The sequence below is a fragment of the Perca fluviatilis genome, chromosome 15 (assembly GCF_010015445.1).
Source record: "Perca fluviatilis chromosome 15, GENO_Pfluv_1.0, whole genome shotgun sequence".
Classification (NCBI taxonomy): Eukaryota; Metazoa; Chordata; class Actinopteri; order Perciformes; family Percidae; genus Perca; species Perca fluviatilis.
Window position 1 is genome coordinate 32,013,689 of NC_053126.1, and position 15,350 is coordinate 32,029,038.

General features: G+C 41.2%; 1 protein-coding gene across 1 annotated transcript; it reads right to left on the reverse strand.

Annotated features, from left to right (window-relative positions):
* Window positions 1–5,306: 5,306 nt before the first annotated feature.
* On the reverse strand, window positions 5,307–13,020 carry hoxb7a (homeobox B7a; the record flags this gene model as incomplete). Its single annotated transcript, XM_039826017.1, has 2 exons — window positions 12,308–13,020; window positions 5,307–5,557 (listed from the first exon to the last, which is right to left on the reverse strand). Coding segments are annotated over exons 1-2 (813 nt in total), but the record flags the coding sequence as incomplete, so codon positions are not given.
* Between the last annotated feature and the right edge of the window lie 2,330 nt (window positions 13,021–15,350).

The following is a 15,350-nucleotide window of genomic DNA, read 5'->3' on the forward strand; positions in this document are numbered from 1 at the left end:
ATTCTTTCCGCCGCCATTTTCTTCTTCTTCTGCCCCTCTTAAGAACCGCAAGCCAGCAGCTCGCACAGCACAGAGAAGAAAATTGAGGATGTTGCTTTTGTTTTCTTCTTGTCTTTTCCTAAAAACGCACTGTCTGTGTCTGTGGTTGGTTTGCTACACGGTGAGCTATAGGCTGATCTATTTATCTGCTGATGTTGGACTTGAATGAACCAAATCAGAGATTTGTTTAGGGTGGAAAAGTGTTTTCAGATTCTTATTTTGTTTTAATCAAAATTAAAACCCAAAAGGTTAAAAGTAAATAGCTCACATGTGATTAAAAGACACAGTCGAATATAAATACGTGGTGTCAAAATTTGGCAGGGCTAATTCAGAACACACAAAGCACTACATCTATTATAGTCATCATATCTATATAACAGTGTGTGTGTGTGTAAACCTCAGTGTCTCATCATAAGATGGATGGAGATCCAGCAAAATGGTGTCGCTCTGAGGTGAAGCTCTGCGGCCAGGAAAAACCAACAACAACTGTGATGAGTGCCGTGTTGGCAAAATATTACATTTCATGGAAAGATGATATTCTTCTTAATATCAACCACATTTGGGGGGCGTCGGTTGTCCATTGTGTGTAGTAGGCTTTCTACCAAGCATGCAGGGGGGTGAAGTGCTGTACACAGTTTGAAGTGAAGTAGGTGTAATGTGGCTCGATCAGCCACAGCTACGACATCACCTGAGAGCTGGCGTGGGCCTGCAAAAGCCGTGCGTAAAAGCGGTTTCGCAATGCGGCAACGCGTCACCATTTTTACGGCCTGCAGGCCTAGAGCCGCAGGATGCTCAGAGACGCTGCGGGGATTTTTTTTCCTTCTTCTTCTTTTTATACAAAATATTGCTCAGCAGCAGTTAAAACAAGCACGGTGCGGTTAGAGGACGGCTTTGCCTCAAAAGAGAGATATGAAAACACACCTGAATACCCGGAAGCTGAATATTTAACGGTTCATGTTTGGACCCCCCGTCCAAACATGAACCGTTAAATATTGGTTTCCTCCGCTTGATTCACGAGTTAACTATTTGACTAGCCTACTTATTATTGATTTTGTAAATGACGTTGCTGTCCCTCCTGAATCCTGAAGAAGCTTGATGCCGCCACCTTTGCAGCACTATGACACAAACAATTCCTATTTCTCCTTCAATGAGACCGCACGGTCCAGGTACAGAATTTGTCCAAAGTCATATTTTCAGCACTACATTTTCAGAAGCTCTGAAATCAAGACAAGATCTTGGACAAGATAAAGTGCTGCAACCAAAATAAGATTCCATTTATAGGCCCCGCAGCGACCCACATGTGACTGCACAGTCAACTGTTACCTGGTCAACTGTTTTCTGATTTATCTTGTTCCCTCAGCGTTCATTCCCGTCTTCTTCTGTCAGTATAATAAAGTACGCCAATGCATTTGCAAATTTAAGAAAAGCCAGGTTTTGTTTATTTTTTTTAAATAATCTATCCAAACTGCTATTAGCAGGACTACCTACTGGCAAACTCCATGTCTGAACTAACACCTAGTGGTCATAGCATATCAGCTTCCAGTCCAGACAGCGTTCCTATCCTTTCTAAGTCCGTATCCTTAGTTCGTATCCTATTTAAAAACCCAACAGTTGATTTTAGACCTTCATTGACCCACATGTGACCTTTCCAAAACTGCGCGTCTGGTTTGCAGGAGCGGATCCAATGCTTCCTTTATGCAAATGTCTGGAGTTAAAACATTAACAGAAAATAAGGCAGCAACACAGAGCAGGATGCACACACAGGCCGCGAGGTCCACTGTCTTGTTGGTTAGGCTACTTTGTGTTTGTTACTTTTATTGGGGTTTCCGGCCTTTTCATGGACCGCAATAAAGACATCAGGACCTGCTCTAACATCCCCCCACACACACCACCACCCTCGACCAGTTTATGTTGTCTTACAGACAGCCGAGGACTTCCAGAGGCAACCATACCCCCTAGAAATTTCGTTTGGATTTGGTGAGACTTTGTGCAGCTTGAGTGGAGCAGACTTGGATATTTTTGGCACGCAAAGCTGCGATGTATGAGGTAATATGTGAGAAACTGCCCTCGGATCATCAGGTTTTGCAGTGAGTACGGGTGTCTGTCGGTCAGAAAGGAGGAGGAATAGCTTTAAAACCAATCCCTTGTCCTTGTTTTAAACCACACAGACATCAAGAAATCTTCAGATATAAGGAATGCCTGCATTAGTAAGATGACCTTCAAAAGAAGTCAGATCTCTTTTATTTAAAAACAAACAACAGGAGATTTCCATAGAGGAGTATTATTATAATTTATGTTTGAAATGTGACTTCGTTCTGTTATTAATGCAAACATCAGCTCCTATTTTTCTTAAAAAAATATCTAGGCACAATCTCATCGTCATGTGATCATATCATCTCTATATGGATTTACATTTTTCTGTATCGAACTGGTGATGGAGAATAACAGGTCCACGGGCTTTTCGGTGTCATGTGTTGGTACAGTTCATAGCAGTGAAATGTGTGTAACATATTCAGACAATGAAACCCAATTACAGCATTTTATGTTTACAGTCTTCGTTACAACGTGTTAAGCATTAGGTATTTCACAGTGCGCTATCTATCTAACTGACTAAATAAATAACATTTCAGAAAAGTAATAGGCCTATGTTATTATTCCAATAAAACAATATGTCTGGTGCTGTCAACCGCATCTCATTGTCCTCATCAGCGAATTGAGCTATATATATATATATATAAATATGTTGTAAGTATCAAAATTCTTCATGATTTTAGTATCAGGAAGGGCCTAAAAATATTTAGAAATAGGCCTATAACCTAATACATCCATTTCATGTTCCAGTGTTAAGGGTTTAGACACCAGATGTGTGATGTACGTTAAACGGCGTAGATTTTAGACTGTAAAAGAAACTCACATATGTGATCTCGTTTATATATATATATATATATATACATATATAGGGTGAGGATGGGAACTCAAGCCCCAATTGCACTACTTTTAAATAAGGATGAGAGTGTAAATACTGAAACTTTGAATGTTATTTAGCTATTAGCTGTAACAGTGTAACAGCCCTTTAATATATTCACACCTGTAAACAAGGTGAGGGTATTTTTAAAAGCGCGTTGGCGCTCATTACTGCGGTTTATAATCTGTGAAAGTCATTATTACACTCTCAACTCAAAGTGAAACCTACTAGAACTTAATAAAGCTTCTGCTGCTGCGGTGTATGTGTGTGCAATACCACGTTCTCATGGGAGAGTACTTCAACAGATGCTGCTGGCATATTAATGAATAAACAGTATTTTTCATTTGCAAACTGAAATTATTGAAGTTAAAGATGCCATATGTCAAAAGTACGTGGATATGCCAATTACAGTGTTTCTCCGACCTTTACGGAGGAGCTTCAGCCTGTAACACAAATATCCTTTTGTGTAAAACACACATGTTTGAGGAAGGCCTTTGGAGATCAAATATTTTCACATGTGAAAATCAAACATTTGTCCCAAATTTAATCACATTTGTATTTTTACATCAGGTTTTATTTGTCTCTATAGACTGTTTTTACACTAAATTATATATAAAATCTAACCACATAAGAAATCTGTTGGGCTTGTCCTGAATAAACTTGATTAACATCCAACACTTAGGGCTATTTTGTCTATTAATTTAGGTATTTTGTGAGGCAGGCAGGATTTTCTCTTCCACCTTAGCTATTCATTCCAATATTAGCTGGATAATAGAAACTCAACCAAAAGTAAAGCATGACTGGAAGAAATAAGTGCAGTCGAAGCCCACATGGCTCCATGTTCCAGATTTCGTGAACTACGTGTTGAAGTTATTGTCTCAGATCTTTAATGATGACTTATTATTGTCTTTATTATTCTTCTTGACAGTGTAACAATGGTTGTATAGTCTTTTTAGGTGCATGCCATAATGTAGTTTCATATTCCAATAGGACCACAACATTACAATCTACCTATACTTCCAGATGAAAGGGAGGCGTATCTAAAATATATGACAACACTCATTGCAGTTGACGTTTTTATTTTTTACAAGTACATTGTATAGTCTGAACATGTACAGTATGTCTCAGGCAACATGAAAACACAGGTGCAAATACAAGAAGTAAAGACAAAAACACAACCAATAGCTATTTAAAAAAAAAACAAGAGCACATCATTATTCCAAGACATCTAGACTTCATGTACAAGCAAACACATAACAGACAGGACCTTATTGGTTCAACTGTATCCCTCTATTGAACTCAGTGGACTTTCAGTATACACTACACTGTGTATCCTTGGGTAAGCAGCCTTATAACTGAATATAACCAAATAGGGACAGGATCAAAGCCACACAAAAACATAGGTGACAGTCAGAGCAGGTCATCTCTTCAATAGGGCTGAGAATAAAACTAAATAAAGGAAAAGGGAACATTTGAAACTTGTCACCAGAATTACATGCCATAGCATTTAGAAACGCCATTAAGAGATGAGATTTACAGAAAGTATAATTCAACCAGTAAATTAATAATACAAAAAACAGAGTCATATTTTCTGAATGCTTTTGTGCTGAGATTTGTTGGTGGGTGGGTTCTGCTGCATTTCTGGCCACAGCTCTGTAGTGACAGTCCTGAATGGAGCAGGCTGAGTATGATATTCTAATAACTGGATAATGCCACTCCCATCTGCTACACTGGAGCCATTTCTAACACTAGTGCTCAGCTTTGTATTCACAGAAATCATAAGTTCTGCTGGTTCATTCATCATCATTTATGTTGTCCCTTTTTACAGTATATGAATCTCCAGCACTCATCTACGACAGAAGCTTCTCCTGTGGTGCAACAGTATGGGACCTTTGAGAAGAACTCCACACTTTATATCAGGAGCAATATGTTTCAACATATTTTAGTAATTGTACGTAGCTAAAGCAAACCTTGCGTTTTGAGTTTGGGTAGGAGAGATAACAGCTACGCCGTGTAATAGCTGACACATGTAATTAGTTTGTATCACACTTTGAACGCACTGGCTTAAAAGAGCTCCAAGATACAGACAGAAATGTCAAAAACGTTACAACTATCCCCGGTCTACCCTACGCATCAATTGCTCATAAAACAGAAAATATCACCTTTTTTTTATTTTGTCAGTTAGATATGTAATTCGAGAAATAAGAGTTAAAAAAAACAAGTGTTAGGATATGTTAAAGTGTCCAGTAGTCATTGTTATCACTACTCCTCCTCCTCCTCCTCCCTCCTCCTCCTCCTCCTCCTCCTCCTCCTCCTCCTCCGCGGGCGGTAGCGGTGCTGTTGGGGAGCCGCTCTCAGTCAGCCTGTTCTCCTTCTTCCACTTCATCCTCCGGTTCTGGAACCAGATCTTGATCTGCCGCTCCGTGAGGCAGAGCGCGTGCGCTACCTCTACCCGCCGCCGCCGCGTGAGGTACCGGTTGTAGTGGAACTCCTTCTCCAGCTCGAGCGTCTGGTGGCGCGTGTACGTCTGCCGCCCGCGCCTTCTGTCGGCACCTGCATGGTGCAAGAACACATATGTGTCTAAGTTAGTCTCCCTGTTCCAAGTAAGTCGTGTGGTACAGATTAATCATGCATATTTTAACTATGCGTTCCTACCACTAACACCTACTTATTACCAGCAGTTTTACACTTTTTTGTTTGGAACTAATGGTCAATGAACTTCATTAATATGAAATTATATATATATTATGAATTATTTTGACTAATAGTTAAGATCATAGGAACGTATTTTCAAGTTTAGTCAGGATACTATTTCAAAACCAATTCAATAGTTCTTTTTCAAAAATGTAATAAAACACCCCAAATCCATGAACGTAGTGAAGCGATCCTTCATTTGACTTGCAACAAGCGTTGTATGGAACCATCCGTGTTATTTTTGAGAAATTTGGTTGAAAGAAACCCACATTCCTGATTTAGAATCTTAAAAAAAAAGGGTCAAATTTGACCCGAGGACAACAAGAGGGTTAAGGTAATGTGAACTATTTTGCTCCAAGAATAGTCTTTTTACTAGCAAAGTCAAGCTTTTCAGTTTACACTCAGAATTCTGACTTAGTTTTTGCACATTTTGACCTAGGTCATCATTTTGACTTGACTTGGCTTCAGTGTTCAATATTTTGTTTCAAGATACTTTTTTTCCCTTTTTATTCTAGCAAAAAATAGAAGATGAAATAGTAGGAGTAAAAAAAAATGTTTGTAGAAGTATTAAGTCAAAAGTATGATAGAAGGAGTTAAAAGTGTGTCTCATTAAGTCAGAATTTTGAGAAAATGAAATAAAGGCTTCTGGCTGCATCTTTGGCAGTATGCAGCTGAATCAGGCAGCTTCCAGAACAACAAACTTCCAAGGGGACTAAAAGAGACTGCAGCACACTGATTCATTCAGTTTGCAGCCTGTTTGCACTCTCAACGATTCCACTTACAATAATCAGCATGCTCCAGTCTTTTATTTTTTTTAATTTTATTTAAGATGGTAAATAAGAAAATTGGACTTATCATCCTATAATTGTCATCTAAAAATTCTGTGTTACAGTTTTGATTTACAACTAGTATTTTTACTTCTAACATTCCTCTTTGTTTTGTTTGTTTGCGTCCCCAATTTGATGAATGGATCTCAAAGGAAGTTTGAAAGTTTGCCAACATATCAACAGTGAGCTGGGACGACATTTGGGAGAACATTTTGGAAAATGGGACTGCTATCGGGCGATGCAACATCAGTAACTGTAAAGTGTCACTGTGCCACTGGCTGCCACAAACTACTGAAATATTTGGAGGCATTGCTACTCACTAATATCAGTTTTCATTACATTTCTAAGAAAATAAAAAATAAAAAAAGAGATAAGAAAACTATTTCTGTCTCTCTCAGTTTTATCACAGTGTATAATAGCCTCATAGCATTTGTTTGTGTTTCAGCAAACATTTTCATGAATGACCTCTGAGCCTATTGCCTGTTTGTACCTTGGTGTTATCAATCCCAACCTGCTAGCCACGCGTTGCCACCTCCATTTCCTGGCAAACACATTTGACTTGTGGCTTTGTAAACACCTTAAAGATGTGGTTACACACTGTTGGTCCAGCTGTTGTCTGTCTGGGCCGGTGTTCAATATTTACTTCACAGACTTAAAGGAGATGTACACAGGTTTGAGTCAACTACATAATTAAAAGGGGAATTCAAGGTGGAAAAGAGTGCACGATGTGACTCCGGAAGGGGCTTCCAGTAGCAGTTACCCTGAATAAATAAAGTGAGCCGAAATAGACCCATCAGAACATGCTGAGAGTCAGGCTGCTGCAGCAGGCATGCTAGAGCAGTGCTTCCCAACCTTTTTGGGTCTGAGGTACCCCCTCGGCCCTGTCAGATGATATTGTGTACCCTTTCATTAATTCACAATTTATGTTCCAAATGTATTACACTATTTATTATATAAAAATGTGAATTGGTAATCATTTCATACATTTGAACTGTCAATATTTAGATTGGTTTGGTCAGTAATCGTACTACTGCTAGCCTTCTAGGCTACCACCACTTGGAGTGAAGCTGAACATTTCAACCATATATCCATTAACCTTGCTTTAAGCCATTACTTTTAGCTAACTGTTGTCAACTTCTAGCTATATCAACCGGTCCTGTTCAGTCATTATGGTAGTTATTTTTTTTTACCATTTAGTCATTACTTTTAACTAAACTTCTGTGCTTGCTAATTCATGTTAAAATGTGGATATATATTCTTTCAATCAAATCATAATTTCAACTTTTTTCAAATTATAAATGCAATCTTTCCATGTACCCCCTGGCAAGTACCCCCTAGGGTATATGTAGGCCTACCCCTGGTTGGGAATCACTGTGTTAGAGCATTACTAATTTGATTGAAAGAAAAAGAAAGAAATCCATTGCCCCTCATGTGATATGTGCATGCGTCAGTGCTGAGTAAGAGCACAGAAACCATGCTGACCTTCTGTCTTCACAGGTCATGCAGCGCCTGAAGGTTAAGGAGAAACTGGGTCACAGTTTCACAGCTCAGAGGTCGGCTGGCGGCCACACAAACGTCCACACTCACTCTCTCTGCCAAAGAAAACTCCTTCGCTCAATCTCTGGGATTCTCGTAAGTCGGTTGAGGTGTCATTGTGGGGATAGGGGTTGGAGTTTTGGCTGCTACTGTTGAACTGTTTAGGCCTAGCATGTTTTGAATTGCTTTTCTTTTTAACATTAGAAAACCCTCAGACTCTTCACAAAACAGATACAATACACCTTTAAGTTTCTGGTTTGTGCATTTCTACCATGGAACCTTTAAATAGACTCAGGCTCACACTGGAGCAAAAAAAAAGCAACGACCAGCCTGTAAAGAAATCACCCTGGGCTTCGTGGCTGTTTGTGCGTACTTTAACAGCATTGAGCTGGTGTTTAGTGAAGGCTCATAAATGTGTGATGGAAGAATTTCTGTTGGAATCCTCAGCGGACCAGACAGTGAAGAGATGAGAGGAGCAACAAGGATAGAGACCTAGGATATACAGGTTTCTATCCTGGATGAAACACACTTTAAATGTTTTAACTTCTTCAATAAGCGCAGGCCACTGCAGCTGAGCTCTGTTTAGGAGAAGACTATGAGACAAAAAAACATGATTTCTTTTCATTTTTGCAGCACACATACGTTTCCCAATATCTGGCATAAATCTTTGGTAAAAATAAATCCTGAGCCTCCAACTGTCTGTTTTCTGGGTGTAAATGGATTTACTTTGATATTGATTTTCAAGCTTTCCATGCACACACTGTCCTGGCTGTAAAATGGCACTGCAGGCAAAAGCTTTATTACATTCAGTGCAGGACTGCTGCACATGAAAGGGCTGGAATTACTACGGAGGATACTGAAGGCACGTCCTTTGTATTTTCTGCAAGAGTTTGGGGTTTTAGAAAGCTATAAACTCATGTTTATACACATATGTTGGCCCCCAAATCAATATATTTATTAAACAATAAAAGAAAGGGCAGGGTATTGAGTATTTAAGACCTTCTTTTTGGGAATATATTTCCATTTTTTATTACAAAGTATATTAGGTTTACAATATAGATATATAGTTCTGATTCATAACAGAAAATATCTGATCAAAATAGATCTGGCTTTGAAACAGCATCTAAACCCTCATGTCGGGAAATAATATAATGAAAATATAATTTAGGCTATATAATATAACTTTAGATATATTAATTTAAAATGGGGAGGGGGAGATGGATGAGGGGACTTTCTAAAATTCTGGCTATGGTCCTGTACAACAAACGCTTTTCTTTTCACTGTTACTCTCTCGGATACACACCAAAATACAGTAGCCTATTGATGTATTTTCTCGCTGCAGATCTACTTTTATTTTCTGAATCCCTGCATTTAATTAATTTAATTATTTATTTTGATCGCAAAAATACATATCAGTGACACGTCCTTTTTATGTATTGTGTTACTTATTTATTTTGAGACATTTCCACTGACCCCTACTTTCCATTGCATGGGTTTCTTTTGTTTTATTGAATCCATTTCATGTTCATGTGATGAAAACATATTTTCGAAGAGTTGTTTTCGTCCCTGACAATACAGGCTACTGATTTTAGAGAGAGGGGAAGTAAAATACAAATATAGTAACAATAAAAATAAAGATTTACAAAACATATAATTCTCTGTTAGGCTACTGTATTGTGGCTCTCTTTAACATTGGCATGTTTTATGTTGAAATATCTTTACAAAGCACACAATCCTCTGAAATAAGTGAACTCAAACACAACTCTCATCAGCTGCTGCGATTTTACATTTATTTCCTCCTCGTGTGATTCTGCAACGCCTCCGCGTGCGTCTGCGTTTGACTATTTTTTTTTATCGAAGGCAGCGGTCAGTATGTGTGGGTGACTGAGTGTCAGCAGCGTGGGAGTGTGCGCGATTGAGTACGTGTAAGTTTGTGTGCTTATCTGTGTGCCACTTCCTTTATGCTGCATAGCGAGGTGACCCTATGCAGTGTGTGTGTGTGTGTGTGTGTGTGTGTGTGCGTGTGTGTGTGTGTGTGAGTGTGATTGTGTGTGTGTGTGCGTGTGTGTGTGTCTATCGGCGGTAATTTGTTGGTGCTCGAGCTCGAGTTGTATGACTTGATTGTGCTCTCTCTATCTATCTCTCTAACACACACACACACACACATACACACGCAACGCACGCATGCACACACAGACACACACACGCACACATGTGTATGTTATATAGGTATATATACGCTATCTAGCCGTACCCATGCGCGTCCATGTGACAGCAGCGCCTGATTTAATAAGCGCTAATGTGTTTGTGTCATTCGTCGCTGTTAACGGGAACATCCGGGACTTTTTTCTCTTTCAAGCCGTAGACTGGAATCGGATCTAAATTAAAATCTATAAATTCATTATGGCTGGCTGGATCAACCCCAACACTCCCCTCCCTCCACACACACACGTTTCACTCTCCCTCCAGAGTGTGTGTGTGTGTGTGTTTTATTTTCTATGTTCCTGTAATAAAGATAATTTGTTATCCTTTGACTGTGTATTTTATTTGATTTCATTTTATTTCGTGTGATGAAATCAATCTGAACATTGTCAATATATGATTATCTTTTCATAACTTTAAAATGGATTTCCTCATATCAAGGTCATGAAAATGTAGCATACATTTTATTTCACTGTGTAACATCTTTATAATAGTTCATAATAAGGCTATGTGTTGCCTTCTCAGCTCTGGTTTTCAAAGCAAACGTCCCAACGAATTAGTTTGACATGAGCCTGAAACACAAACAACTAAAATACTTCTAATTTTTTCTCCATCTTTATCACACAGTCTTGGCATAAAAAGCCCTTTCTATCACACACACACGCCCCCACACACACACGCTCAGTGGGACTAGAGCATGGTAAGGTGATGGAAATTAATGAGGAAGCCTGCAGCGGCGACCGCGAAAAGCTGTCCAGTAGCTGCCAGGAGGCTCCTGCTAATGAGGGACCCGATTTCTCCAAAAATCATTTCAGAGTGAACTAGACTGAGCTCTGTAGTCTCTCTGTGTGTGGGAGGTCTGCTGGATAGAAACAAAGAACATCATTGAATTGAAAGAAAAAAAAACGTGTGATGAACCAGATTTACGCACAAATATCTAATATAAAACCTTTGTCTTTCGTGTATCCTTCCTGGTTCCAAGTTGCTGTTTTTGAATGCAACATATCCTTCACCTTTTCCTCCATTTTGGACCTCTAACAAACACTCTCACCATTTTCACAGTTTTACGCGCTACCATTCAGTATTTTAACGAATAAAAAATGTTCTTTGTGGAGTGTGTGTGTGTGTGTGTGTGTGTGTGTGCGTGTTTGTGTGTGTGTGTGTGGTTGTTGTGGTTCGAGGCTCCGAGGCCCCGCATCCATTCAGCACCAAGCCGCTGCTGCCGCACAAAGCCGCTTTACAATCGGGGGAAAGGGCAGGCATTCAGAGATCAAACCCATCTGCTTATTTATAGTGTAGTATTAGCGGATTGTGGTGACAGTACAATAGCACAATGGGCTTTCAGTGGGCCAGTCAATGCTGAAACACAAGACAGAAAACACAAGACTATCAGGACGGAGAGGCTGAGCAGAGCTGAGCCAAACACTGAATATGAGCGATAACCATCAGCACCGGGAGGAAGGAAGGAGGAAGAAGACTTTTTTTTCTGGATGATATCTTCACTTTCAAACAATTTGGTATAATACTCCAGCCACCCCCGCGTTCCCCTGTCCTCTCCTGAAACACAATATCACCTAATGAATATTCACCAAGTCTTAAATTATGCTTTTATGGAGGTCGCAGAGCCATAAAAGATCTGCAAAGAGAGAGACAGAGACAGAGAGAGAGAGGTTGTAAAAAAAGTGTCTGCGAGAAAGAAACAGACAGGCATAGTTCAGCTACCGGCAGTGGCCGCTGCGCAACCGGGCCAACAGTTTAAAGAGCGTTTAACATAATTATTGGGTCGAACTAATACACCCCCCCTCTCTCTTTCTCACTGATGCACACACCACCACCTCCCATCCCTGCCCTCATCCCTCTTTTCTCAATTCTTATTAGTATAAACATCGTCATCCAGTCCCCCCTCCCTTACCCCCCCTCTCTCTCTCTCTCTCTCTCTCTCTCTCTCTCTCTCTCTCCACTCACCTGTGAGACCACAAATTAGCCTTTCTCATCACCCCTCATAACTTTACCATCCCCACCACCACCTCATCTCTCTCCTCACCTGAGCTTTTCATCCAGGGGTAAATCCGCAGCTCCTCTTCGTTTAACTGCCGCCACTGCTGCTGTTCCGGGCAAGTCTGCCTCCTGCAGGCCGGCTCAGGGAGCCGGCTCAGCAGCTGAGGCCGATCGGGGAACCGCTCTGCGGCGCATCCCTGCAGGGAGGACCTCAGCGGCCCGGCTCCTGGCGCGCTAAAAGCCCCTCTTGTGCGCACTTCAGCGGGGATGAAAGGCTGAGTGCTGGGCTCCACACTCCCGCTGCTCCGGTTCAGTCCCGAAAGAGACACACAGAACGATGAGGAAGAAGGGGAGGGGGGGAACGAGGAGGAGGAATGAGATGAAGAAAAGGAGGAGGGAGGGAGAGGGAGCTCTCCGCCGCCTCTCCCACTGGAGACATGGAGGTGATATCCGCTGGACACGAGGGCGCACGAAGAAGACACGGCAGGAGCAGCAGAGGAAGTCGGGAAGGGAGAATTTGGAGAATCTGTGAAGAGCAGAGCGGAGCAGTTCGCAGCGGCTTGCTGGTATTTGGAAAACAGCGCGTTGGCGAAGTCAAGTGAACTCATAATTTGGCGCCGGTGATTTGTAGGCCCGGGGCGATTTAATGTCGACTTTTTACGAGGCACCGTGAATTATCGGCGGGGCATTACTGTCTAGATTTACACACACAAAAATCATCCCACCCCACTTTTCTCCTCCCCCTCGCCTCCACACGTGACCTCGGGTCCATGTGATGTCAAGATGCCCAATGGCCGCCGGGGTTTCCCCCTGGATGCAATATTAGGCTATAATGGTAGAATGCAACACACAGGGAGTGACCGCTGCTCCCACACACACACACAGAAACACGCACAGAGCATACCATACAATCTACATTACACAATCAATACTCAGCAGCTCGGAACGTGTCCACTAATCACTGAGCGCATGTAGAGCTGGAAAACAAAACGGCTGAGGCTGACAAACATCCAGCTCGCACTTAAATCTTTACTGTCCTGCTTGCTGGGTTGGGAGCGGGTTAAGTCGTGCGCAAAAAGCGGAAAACACCATTAGATGTGATATTGATTGGACTTGGAATGGATTGGCTCGAGGCACGTGCAAAAGTCGCAGACATGACTAAAAGAGGAGATGGATTTTCCCTGTTTTCCACCAACGTCGTCCTATCCCGGCATACCTTGTAGAGAGACCACACATGCAGGGGGAAAAGGTCCCACACAGCAGAACAAGTCAGGCTGTTGTTTTGCTCCCACTGTACAGTGTGTCGCAGCTGACTGGTCACTGCAGGCAGAGTAATGGACGAAAACATGGATACACAGCATTACAGAAGAGAGGGACGTTTATAGAAGCAGTCAAACGTCACTTTGGTAATCATTCTGCAATAAGAGTCACAGTGAAATATTGCAACTGCTGCGGCTACGAGAGGCCGCACTCCACTTTAATTCAACTCATAATCCAAACATAAGAATTACAGGTTCATATTTCTTACCAGTGAGTCGTCCTTCTTGAAATATTGCAGCTGCAAGCTAGGCAAACAAAACTAGAAGCCTGTGTTAGAAGCAAGCGAAGGATGGTGTTGGATGTTAAAGAGAAGAAACATATTGCTGAACCCATTATAATTTCCTGCAAGAGAAGAACAAGAAGAAGAACATTTTCTGATTCCTGATGCTGCCGGCGTGTCTCCATACTCCAGGCCATTCAAGATAAATCGCACCCGCCTTTCTGATTTGGCACTGCCGACAGAGGGAACTCACCTGGCGTGCAGGTGCTCGGGTCCCTGCTTAGATCCTTATACCGTGATTTTAACCTTTCGCCGCCACGTAGCACATAGTTCAGCAGGATGCAATCTCTGTACTGAGTGTAATGTTTAACAGGCCAAAGTTACACGTGCGTAAAAATCTTGATTTGTCCCGAGTGGGGAAGATGTGAGACAATTAAAGGATTAGAAAGAAAAAGTTAGTAGTTTAAGCCACACACACACACACACCCACACACACACACACACACACACACACACACACACACACACACACACACACACACAGGCACACACTAAAGGAACAGTTTTAATATATGTGCGTGATTTTGCGTAAACTCCACTTTGCTGCTTTTCTCATCAAGGTCTTTTAAATATAGCCTATGTTTGTTGCACACCGGAAACGTAACGCTTGGATGTGTGTAAAACATCTTGTCCTCACGGGGCCACAAAGTCATTTACTTTTCCATAAGGGCAAGTACCATGTCCCTGTTGTTGACTCATTGGAACAAAGGACGTTGGACTCACATCACATGTCCACTCAACTAGAATGGGAATGGGCAGATGGGATTTGAAAAAAAAAAACGTGTCCCTGTTTTTGCTTTGACATAGAACAGATTTTAGACAGAATACATGAAGTAGTTAAGAAATACGTTGATCAATATGCAGCAGAGAATAAAGAACAAGATACTGTAAGCTGTTTGTAAGTTTGTCACCTCTGGAGACATACAGTAGTTTTACAGTTACCAACGAGCACCCCTCCAGGTCCATTTGTGTCAACTGGCTTTTGGTCATTTGATTGAATGACATTTGTGAGAATATGCTATGAACAAAGGCAGGTTTTACTTCATTGTGGCCTTGTCTTTTGGAATCGAGTTTTAACTAATTAATTATCACGTTGTGCTCATGGTGAAAATTCAAGCTGTGTAGTCAAATTTGTGCAGATAACCTGGAGCCAGGTGTGGTTTCAACATATGAACACTAGTCCGTTTAGGGACATATATACTGTATATGCACATAATGAAGCTACCCTGTGGTTGACATTTTTTTTTGGCCATGCGCAATGAGTTTCAATGTCAGACATTGAATGCCTGTCTCCGTCCTGATAAAGGTTGGTGGACAGCAATCAAAATACATCCAGGACTTCCTCGTTCTATCCCTGACAAAGCATATGTTATATTTTATCCATATGTTACAATGTTGTCATTGCACCAAACCAAGCCATAAGGTGTCAATTGGACAACTTAAATGGGCACTTGTTTACTCATTACAAAGACCCGGCCTGTGAAAACAG